The 11,722-nt window shown below is 43.7% G+C and overlaps 1 protein-coding gene across 2 annotated transcripts; it reads right to left on the bottom strand.

The window, feature by feature from the left end:
• Positions 1-3,662: 3,662 nt before the first annotated feature.
• LOC138953965 (uncharacterized) lies at positions 3,663-11,587 on the bottom strand. 2 transcript variants are annotated; one of them, XM_070325982.1, is made up of 6 exons: positions 11,271-11,587; positions 9,074-9,184; positions 7,347-7,434; positions 4,788-4,952; positions 4,075-4,191; positions 3,663-3,793 (listed from the first exon to the last, which is right to left on the bottom strand). In XM_070325982.1, the coding sequence occupies exons 1-5, from the start codon at positions 11,424-11,426 to the stop codon at positions 4,103-4,105; spliced, it is 609 nt and encodes a 202-aa protein (XP_070182083.1). In that variant the 5' UTR covers positions 11,427-11,587; the 3' UTR covers positions 3,663-3,793; positions 4,075-4,102. The 2 variants fall into 2 exon arrangements, with proteins under 2 accessions (XP_070182083.1, XP_070182084.1); XM_070325983.1 differs by having other exon boundaries at positions 4,097-4,191.
• Positions 11,588-11,722: the final 135 nt, after the last annotated feature.

The following is an 11,722-nucleotide window of genomic DNA, read 5'->3' as shown; positions in this document are numbered from 1 at the left end:
GTGTGTGTGTGTGTGTGTGTGTGTGTTCGCGATGCACGGCCAAAGTTCTCGATGGATCTGCTTTAAATTTGGTGGGCATATTCAGGTAGACCCCGGACACAACCTGGTCGATGAGAATTTTCAACACGTGCTCTCAGCGCGCAGCGCTGAACCGATTTTGGTTTTTCTGTTCATCTTCCCAGATCCATTCCCAGTAACTCTTCCTTATCTTCTCCAGTGTTTTGCGTTTATCTCCCTTCCTTCGTGTGGCGTCAATCCATATTCCCGTTACTATTTTTAGAAGGTCACTGTCCACAACGCTCAATCCATATTCCCGTTACTATTTTTAGAAGGTCACTGTCCACAACGCTTTCATCCCGGCGAAGCCGGGTATTCCTCTACTTCTTTGCCACCAAAGTGTCTACCATTATAATGTAGGTGTTATACAGACAAAAAGAAACGTATAAACTAAACTACAAGAATCAGAAAACGTTCAATGTATGTACGGTGAAAAACTTAAAAGCGCTCGTTATGTTAGCTTCTTCCAAAGTCTTTTATGCCCAAAATAAAGTTGACTATTTTTGTGCCCTTGAACAAGTTGGACTACTGGCCAGGCATGTCCGCACACATCTGGGTAATGTTGCCATGGAGAACGCTTGTCTCGCACTGATCGTCTCGCATCGTGTACAACGTGTTCTGCACACATCGTATGTTAAATCAAAGTTGTCACTTAACATGTACTCAGATTTTATCATTGTTTAACTATCTACTATATGCGGGTGCGCGCGTGTGAATGCGCGCGCGCACGTGTGTGTGTGTGTGTGTGTGTGTGTGTGTGTGTGTGTGTGTGTGTGTGTGTGTGTGTGTGTGTGTTATTGAGTCTACGCGTTGAATTTTTCAGTATTTGTTCAGTCTAGTCTGCATAATAGTGTTTGCGAAATTCAAAATGAAAGGGGGGCACTTTAAATGTGTAATATGTATGCCGCACTCTCTCACACACACACACACACACACACACACACACCCACACATACACACACACACGCACACACACACAAACAAACACACACACAAACACTCTCTCTCTCTCACACACACACATACACACACACACACACACACACACACACACACACACACACACACACACATACACACTGTGCATACTGATAAACTGACCGCTGGGTAGTAGTACAGATAGGAGACTGTGTATGATAAACTGACCGCTGGGTAGTAGTACAGATAGGAGACTGTGTATGATAAACTGACCGCTGGGTAGTTGTACAGATAGGAGACTGTGTAGTGTTGACCGTTCCGTTGTCCGGTCTCCTGTCTGGCGTAACGTTGACCGAGGAGTCTACACTGATTCGAGCCATGCTCTGCACACATACACACCCACTCCAGTCACAGATACAGATCATCTTGTACTCACAGTTGAACACACATGTAGAAGAGATTGCATTCACAATTTGAGTTCAGATGAGAGATTAGGAAGTTGTTCCATTATTGTTGTGTGTGTGTGTGTGTGTTGTTGAATCGCAAAACTTGAAACACATAGGCCTACCAACAATCAGCACATATACAGAACTATTTGTATTTACGATTTGAGTTCAGATACGGAACTGTTTGCATTCACAAAAGACGACCTCCGGAAATCAGTCTGTCGGGTGTGTAAGGGTCGTGAAGGAGTGAATAATTTAGCCTTAATTCAGGCAAACTTTCCACACGTGCTCATTATCCAAGAGTTTCAGACACACCCTTCGCTAGTGACTGGCCTGAAATGTTTGCCTCAATACAAGCAAGTGTGTTAACTCTTCCACAGCCCATATAAACCCAGCACAGTTAGTTCCCAACATCCCCTTGTTGAAACAAAAACGATGGCGTGTTTTGAAGAGAGGCTTGCGTGTATCAATAATATTCATCCGCTAGCTGAGATACAAGCTATAAAAGCCACGCGTGTTACAATTCCTGTTTTTGTTGTTGATCAAGACTCAAGACTGAACATGTTACTGTCCTCATAACAACAAGGAAAATTGCCAGGCAGTGTCGGGCGATTTTCTACGTAGTTTGTCACACCGTCATGGTACTGACCTCTACCACAAGCTATTCAAGCCACTCGTGTGACTATTCTTGTTTTTTGATTGTGTACATAGTTTGTCACACCAGCATGCTACTGACCTCTACCACAAGCCACTCGTGTGACTATTCTTGTTTTTTGATTTTGTACATAGTTTGTCACACCAGCATGCTACTGACCTCTACCACAAGCTATACAAGCCACTCGTGTGACTATTCTTGTTTTTTGATTTTGTACATAGTTTGTCACACCAGCATGCTACTGACCTCTACCACAAGCTATACAAGCCACTCGTGTGACTATTCTTGTTTTTTTGATTTTGTACATAGTTTGTCACACCAGCATGCTACTGACCTCTACCACAAGCTATACAAGCCACTCGTGTGACCATTCTTGGTTATTGATGTTGTACATAGTTCGTCACACAATCATGGTACTACAAGCTATAAAGCAACTCGTGTGACCATTCTTGGTTATTGATGTTGTACATAGTTCGTCACACAATCATGGTACTACAAGCTATAAAGCAACTCGTGTGACCATTCTTGGTTTTTTGATGTTGTACATATTTTGTGACACCAGCAATGTACTGACCTCCACAACGTCCGGTCCGTGGTCAGTGTGCGCGATGTGCAGTGTCCAGCTGTTTCCCTCCCACAGTTTGGGGGAACACCACATGGAGTCGCCCTCCACGCACGTGCACACACACACCAACGCCGTCAACAGCGACCACAATCTCTCACTTGCCATGTTATGAATGTGTGGGCGATCTTCTTGCTTTCGACAGGTTCCAAATATTGTTGTTGTTGTTGTTGTGGTGATGGTGGTTGTTGGCAAACCAATAATGTGTGGGTGATCTTCCTGCTTTTTCGATAGGTTCAAAAAAAAGGATGTTATTGTTATTTTTGTTGTTGTCGTTGTTGTTGTGATTGTCGTTGTCGGCTAACAAAGAATTCAAACAACTATCGTCCCCGTGTCTATCCTCGTGAGTTTTAAATGAAAGACTGTAGTGTATTTATATTTATGAAATTGTCGTAGAATTTTAGGCAGTGTAATCTATTGCTTGGGTCAGAAGTTTTGGAGTTGAACTCTGACTTACGGTGTCAGATACCCTTATCATCTTTCGGGACAGATTTTCCTGCTCAAAGAGCGAAATAGTAGAAGAAGACAAAATCGTCGGGGATTCTTTGTGGTGGTCGTTGTGGCCAGGTGGTCGTAACATAGAGGTGGTCGTAACATAGAGGTGGTCGTAACATAGAGGTGGTCGCTAGGGCAGGTCCGACTTTACCCTTTCTTCAACGTAAAGCACCCTAAATGTGTCCAAACTGCATACACAGTGCGGCTATTTTACATCTGTGTCTGTCGATGTGTCTCTCTTTGCGTACTGTTTGAGTCTGCTGATTCAGGTATTGGCAGTTTAACTCTCAGTGTGTGCTCAATAACTGATTGGAATGACGTGGGGAACTTGAACAGCCAATTGATTCACAAAGAGCGTTTGCGAGAGTGTGCAATGACAGATTCTTATTATCCGCAATATTTTCGTATTCCACTCTCCAATCATGATACTTTCATGACTCATTCACACTTTTGTTTCAAATGATTTCACTAAACACAAAACAAATATTGTTTATTTAAATAAAGAACACACACAGGAGAAAAATTATACATCGTGATGAAAATTCAAATACATCAAATTGACAGTTCGCTTTCGCCTCGTTTCAGCTACCCAAGCACTTCCTGTCAAAACATAATACGAATACGTTAATTGACACTCACACACACACACACACACACACACACACACACACACACACACACACACACACACACACACACACTACACACACACACACTCTCTCTCACACACACACACACACACACACATATACACACACACACGCACACACAAACAAACACACACACACTCTCTCTCTCTCTCACACACACATACACACACACACACACACACACACACACACACACTCATATACCACCACACACTCTTATAAAACCACCACCTGTAGCAAAATGCCCGATGACCTGTCTCTAGATGCAGCCTTGGGGCGGCGTGAACACAGCGGGGTCCGTGATTCCCAGTGTGATGTTGTAGTAGTTGGTCAAAGTGTACGCTGGTACTGAACATACCATATTACATAACATCAGATTATTATCACACAAAATTACATAACACCACGTCACATCATACACACATTTGGCAGAGTGTGGCATAAGGGACATAACTCGCTTTGAAGTACTGTTCTTAGAAACGTTGGCACGTGGGAATACACTAAAAACAATTACATTTTGATATTGTTGGACTCTACAGGGTCCAATCTATAACCGTACCACATTTATTGTGTGTAAAATATCCCCCCCACACACACACACACACAGAAACAAAACAAAACAAAAACAGACACACCAAGGTGATTTCGCTTACCATGTCACTTACAACTGTGTGTGTGTGTGTGTGTGTGTGTGTGTGTGTGTGTGTGTGTGTGTTTGCGCGCGCACGTGTGGATGTGTGTGTGTGTGTGTGTGTATATATGTGTGTGTGTGAGACAGATATTGTGTGTGTGGGTGTGTGTGTGTGTGTGTGTGCGTGCGTGCGTGAGTGCGTGCGTGCGTGGGTGCGTGCGTATGTGTGTGTGTGTGTGTGTGTATATATATATGAGCGTGCGCGTGCGTGCGTCGGTGTGTGTGTCGTTGTGAGTGTGTATGCGTGTTTCACCTTTATTGACCTCCCCCTGTGTCTCCTCCATCAGTGGCATGGAGCCCTCCGGGGCGACGCTGTAGAAGTAGCCGACACCATCCTTCTTGCCTCGCACCCCGTTAGCCCACACCCCTGAGTTGTAGCCACCCATGTACTCTTTCAGGTACTCCGAGGCATGGCTATCTGCACGTTGAAATCACTCTACCCGTTAGCCCACACCCCTGTGTTGTAGCCACCCATGTACTCTTTCAGGTACTCCAAGGCGTGGTTATATGTACGAGGAAATCACTCTACCCGTTAGCCTTCACCCCCGTAGCATATATAGACACCCAGGTACTATTTCAGGTACTCCGATCCGTGGCTATCTAAACGTAGAAATCACTCAAACCGTTAGCATTCACCGCCGTAGCATAGCCACCCGGGTAATGTTTCAGGTACTCCGATCCGTGGCTATCCAAACGTAGAAATCACTCTTCCCGTTAGCCCCCGCCTCTTAGCCACCCATGCACTCTTCCAGGTACTCCGAAGCGTGGCTATCAGCACGTGGATATCACTCCACCCGTTAGTCCACCCCGTCGTGTTGTAGCCACCCATGTTCGGGTACTCTAAGGCGTGACAACCCGAATCTGCAAGTCGAAATATCTCATCCCGTTAGTCCCCTGACACGCCCGTAGCTTCTTCTCCTTCACGCGAGTAAAGACTCGGCTGTCTGTAAGGAGAAATTACCTGCCCGCTGATAGGGTTACGGGCCTTGTTTGTATGGCGTGAATATACGAATTCTGGAAATGACTATCGGATTATTTTGTACGAGTTGGAAAACAGTGAATACTCTTGCTTTTAGTGAGGCAAGCTTTCCACACGTGCTCCTTGTCCACGTGAGCACGTGTTTCAGACACATCCCTCGCTACCGGCAGGCCTATATTGTCAAGCTGAAAAGTTTGACTCACTAAAAGCAAGAGTATTCACTCTTTCACAACGCGTACAAGCTAGACAGTCAGTTCCCAAAATCGTCAGTTGCCTGAAATCTCCAGATATGAGTGAAATAGTACCGATATTGGGCAGTCTGCTGGAAACCTCTTAGTAGGGGAAGGGCTCCTAATATGGACCACTTTTTGTTTCATGCTGATTATAACTAGCTTGTTTTCTTGCGAAGAAGTTTCATTTTGTGTTTGGTAGTCCTTCTCTCTTAGGTTAACCGTTAGGCCTAATTAGAGTGAAATAGCTTTGATAGACATTCAGTAAAAATTAAATACAGAAAAAATCACAAAGGGTCCATGTTAAGAGCCTGGGCGCCTAATATGGACCAGTGAAGCGGCCTTCACGAATCACTGTAAAAATCAATCAATATGAGGCTTATATCGCTCGTATTCCGTGGGTACAGTTCTAAGCGCAGGGATTTTTTATTTTTTTTATTTTTTTATGCGATTTATTTATGCCGTGTGAGATGGAATTTTTTTAACACAATACATCACGCATTCACATCGGCCAGCAGATCGCAGCCATTTCGGCTCATATCCTACTTTTCACGGCCTATTATTCCAAGTCACACGGGTATTTTGGTGGACATTTTTATCTATGCCTATACAATTTTGCCAGGAAAGACCCTTTTGTCAATCGTGGAATCTTTAACGTGCACACCCCAATGTAGTGTACACGAAGGGACCTCGGTTTTTCGTCTCATCCGAAAGACTAGCACTTGAACCCACCACCTAGGTTAGGAAAGGGGGGAGAAAATTGCTAACGCCCTGACCCAGGGTCGAACTCGCAACCTCTCGCTTCCGAGCGCAAGTGCGTTACCACTCGGCCACCCAGTCCCCTATATTTCAAAATAACATAATACAACTCAGTGTACAAGTCAGCCTACTTAAAATATGCTCTAGATTTATCTGTTTCGGGTTGATGAGAGCAATATTTGAAGCACACCAGGAAACTAAAGAAGCTTATCAAAAACAGAGTGAATAAGTGAAATTATCAACTTCCACGAAAAGAAGACTTTTTGTTGCATTTGTTTTAAATCTCGAGGGCTAGCTATAGGTTATTTCCAGCAAGCTTCTTAATGAATTAATGAAAATAGCATTTAGCTTTTATTTTCTTCGATTTGTTGAAGGTGGTCCATATTAGGGGACTCGCACATACTTTGAGATTTTGCTATTATTTTTTGTTTGCAGTAGAAACTCAAGTTCAACACTGCTAAAATGTAACAAATACGGTTTTAGCTGTCATATGTAGCAATTTTTGTGTGATAAAAGCTTTGGCTGTGGACAGAAACGAGTCCGTTTTAGGCGGCAAATTTAGAGTGAACGGGGCCAAAAGTGAAAAAAAGAGAAAAAGCCTAACGGTTTTGAGATTTCTGTTTCTGCAACTGTTTTGACATGTGCAAGTTATCCAGAGAGGGTAAATACAGCGAATACAACTTTTTTGAGCGCTCTAGCGCCGTTAGTTTGTCAGAACAGAAGGTGGTCGGTCCATATTAGGAGCCCTTCCCCTACTTCTAACCGTACCTTTACCAACCTCCCCAGTCCCCCCTATATTGGGTATATCCCACCCCCAACAAGCACACGCGTACATGTGACAGACCTGGCATCTCCACACACTTCTGGGTCAGGTTGCCATGGAGAGGGCTGAACGTCTCGCAGCGGCCATCTTCCACCTTGTACAGTGTGTTCTGCAATCATAGACATTTAATTAATTGTATCGATTGAACAGTGCATTTGACGTCTTTGAGCCATGTGACGTCAGAAGCCGACTAAAACTCCTATTTAGGCGGCTGGCCGAGACTACAAAAGAGTGCATGTCTGTGTGCAGTCAGTCTTTCAGTTTCACATGTTTAAAAAAATAAATAGGTTTGATGTATTATCCTACATACGTGAGAGAGACCACTCATGAGATAACAACATCGTTCAAACCACATGTATGTATATCATGTAAATGAAGTTGTCAAACTAGTCTGGCAGGGACCTGCTTTTCCACTGCTTATGAGGCCAAAGTCACCGAGACAAACGCCATTATGGAAACACTTTTGCGACTGCTGTTTTAACCCTAGACAAGTTTTCAGAACTAAAACGTCACGCTGCACTTTCTGAAGTGACGTTTCTTTGCTTTGAGGTGACAGTTTGTGAGAGTCTGTGGAAGAGATCGAGGTGAACATACCTACCTCGGCATAGTAGTAGAGGTAGAAGAGTGTACGTGTGTGAACATACCTACCGCGGCATAGTAGTAGAGGTAGAAGAGAGTACGTGTGTGACCATACCTACCGCGGCAAAGTAGTAGAGGTAGAAAAGGGTACGTGTGTGAACATACCTACCTCGGCATAGTAGTAGAGATAGAAGAGTGTACGTGTGTGACCATACCTACCGCGGCAAAGTAGTAGAGGTAGAAAAGGGTACGTGTGTGAACATACCTACCTCGGCATAGTAGTAGAGGTAGAAGAGTGTACGTGTGTGAACATACCTACCGCGGCATAGTAGTAGAGGTAGATGAGTGTACGTGTGTGACCATACCTACCGCGGCAAAGTAGTAGAGGTAGAAAAGGGTACGTGTGTGAACATACCTACCGCGGCATAGTAGTACAGGTTGAAGAGTGTACGTGTGTGAACATACCTACCGCGGCATAGTAGTAGAGGTAGAAGAGTGTACGTGTGTGAACATACCTACCGCGGCATAGTAGTAGAGGTAGAAGAGTGTACGTGTGTGAACATACCTACCGCGGCATAGTAGTAGAGGTAGATGAGTGTACGTGTGTGACCATACCTACCGCGGCAAAGTAGTAGAGGTAGAAAAGGGTACGTGTGTGAACATACCTACCTCGGCATAGTAGTAGAGGTAGAAGAGTGTACGTGTGTGAACATACCTACCGCGGCATAGTAGTACAGGTTGAAGAGTGTACGTGTGTGAACATACCTACCTCGGCATAGTAGTAGAGGTAGAAGAGTGTACGTGTGTGAACATACCTACCGCGGCATAGTAGTAGAGGTAGAAGAGTGTACGTGTGTGAACATACCTACCGCGGCATAGTAGTAGAGGTAGATGAGTGTACGTGTGTGAACATACCTACCGCGGCATAGTAGTAGAGGTAGAAGAGTGTACGTGTGTGAACATACCTACCGCGGCATAGTAGTAGAGGTTGAAGAGTGTACGTGTGTGAACATACCTACCGCGGCATAGTAGTAGAGGTAGATGAGTGTACGTGTGTGACCATACCTACCGCGGCAAAGTAGTAGAGGTAGAAGAGTGTACGTGTGTGAACATACCTACCGCGGCATAGTAGTAGAGGTAGAAGAGTGTACGTGTGTGAACATACCTACCGCGGCATAGTAGTAGAGGTAGAAGACTGAGAAGGGCTGACCATTGTTATGTCCAGTCTCCTGTGTGGCGTAGCGCTGACCTATTACGTCCACACTCACTCGGGCTGTCGTCTGCACGACAGCAACATAAACACTGAAATATCCACAAAACATTCGTCTGCACGACAGCAAAATAAACACTGAAGTATCCACAAAACAGTCGTTTGCACGACAGTAAAATAAACACTGAAATATTCACAAGACAGTCGTTTGCACGACAAAAACATAAACACTGAAATATCCACAAAACAGTCGTCTGCACGACAGCAAAATAAACACTGAAGTATCCACAACAGCAAAATACACACTGAAATATCCACAAAACATTCGTCTGCACGACAGCAAAATAAACACTGAAGTATCCACAACAGCAAAATACACACTGAAATATCCACAAAACAGTCGTTTGCACGACAGCAAAATAAACACTGAAGTATCCACAACAGCAAAATACACACTGAAATATCCACAAAACAGTCGTCTGCACGACAGCAAAATAAACACTCAAATAGCCAGAGTTGCGCTACCATGGGGTGTGCTTGTTTAGGTGTAATCAGCCACCTGAATCTGAATGACCGGTCTTTTGGTTTAAACAATTTTATATTCAGAAAATGTTTTCAGATAACAAAGCCGCATAGAATCAATTACTAAATGGAGCACAACAAGCAATGCTTATAGACGTGCCCTTAAAAGCAATATGATATTTTTTAAATTTTATTTGGCGGACGATACGGGGATTTGTGGAAGGGAAAAATAAAGAGAAAAGATCAACAAGCGAAATAGGGGAAGGGCTCCTAATATGGACTGGCTCCTAATATGGACCACCTCCAGTTCTGACAAACTAGTGGCGCTAGAGCGCTCAAAACAATTTCATTCGCTGTATTCACCCTCTCTGGATAACTTGCACATGTCAAAACTGTTGCAGAAACACAAACCTCAAAACCGTTAGGCTTTTTCTCTTTTTTGCACTTTATCCAGCGTTCAATCTAAATTTGACACCTAAAACGCCTAGTTTTTGTCCACAGCCAATGCTGTTATCACACCAAAAATTGCTATATGTGACAGCTAAGACTTAACTGTTATATCTTAGCAGTGTTAAGTTTCTACTGCACACAAAAAATAATAGCAAAATCTCAAAGTATGTGTGAGTCCCCTAATATGGACCACCTTCAACAAATCGAAGAAAATAAAAGCTAAAGGCTATTTTCATTAATTCATTAAGAAGCTTGCTTAAAATAACCTATAACTAGCCCTCGAGATATCAAAAATATATAACAAATAGTCTTCTTTTCGTGGAAGTTGATAATTTCACTTATTTTCACTCTGTTTTTGATAAGCTTCTTTAGTTTCCTGGTGTGCTTCAAATATTGCTCTCATCAACCCAAAACAGATAAATCTAAAGCATATTTTAATTAGTCTGACTTGCACACTAAGTTGTATCATGTTATTTTGAAGTATAGGGGGCTTTTTACAGTGATTCGTGAAGGCCTCTCCACTGGTCCATATTAGGCGCCCAGGCTCCTAATATGGACCATTTGTGATTTTTTTCTGTATTTAATTTTTGCTGAATGTCTATCAAAGCTATTTTACTCTAATTAAGCCTAACGGTTAACCTAAGAGAGAAGGACTACCAAACACAAAATTAAACTTCTTCGCAAGAAATCAAGCTAGTTATCAGCATGAAACAAAAAGCGGTCCATATTAGGAGCCCTTCCCCTACATATGCAAAAGCAACAACATCAAGACAGTATAAGATTAACAACATACAATTTAACACACACACACACACCGAGGTCTTTTACGTGCCACTTTGGTGACTCGGGGTGGGACATGGATACCGTCTCTGAGTCTGCACATGAAGTTGACCCGTGTCCGTCCGTACCTGGATACGAACCCGTGACCTGCGGATCACATATCTAGTTCTCTACCAACTGAGGTACGTACCGCCCCACACCAGTGCAGTCATGCCGACAGGTACTGCAGTCGTCCACTGCTCGCCCCGCTTGATACAGGTCTCCTGCCAATTACGACCAACCTAAAAAGATCCACGACGACTAATCTATTATTCACGTGTCCATAGCGACCACCTGCCTATAGCGACCACTCTTGTCCGGTCCCTTGTGTGGTCGTTGTAGACAGGTTGACTTGTTGTACTCACCTCCCTGACTTGAGGCGCCTGGTCAGCGTGTGTGATGTGCAGTGTCCACGTGTGTCCCTCCCACAGTTTGGGTGAACAAAACAAGTCATAGCCCCAGGCTACATCAGGTGAACACACCATCATAACCACCAACAAACACACACTTTCGGACAGCATTCTTCCTTTTGAGTTCTAACTTGTGATAGCGAGCTCAAAAGGCTTGTCTGAAGGTAAGTGAAGAAGATGATGTTGGAATCTTCAAGTCCTTTCCGTTTACACTAACATGAGACTTATGATTCGGCACAAAACACCGACGCTCCAAAGCTGGACAAAAAGGTAGAGATATTGGTTTGATAAAGGTTGATTTGAAAGGAGCGCAGTAGCTTGGGTCATGTGTTCTTATCTCTGGCTTATACTAACAATGGGCTGGTAAGCCTATCTATGTCTCGTGTGTGTGTGTGTGTGTGTGTGTG

Source organism: Littorina saxatilis, linkage group LG17, assembly GCF_037325665.1.
Source record: "Littorina saxatilis isolate snail1 linkage group LG17, US_GU_Lsax_2.0, whole genome shotgun sequence".
NCBI lineage: Eukaryota > Metazoa > Mollusca > Gastropoda > Littorinimorpha > Littorinidae > Littorina > Littorina saxatilis.
This window is presented reverse-complemented; position numbering and strand designations above follow the sequence as displayed.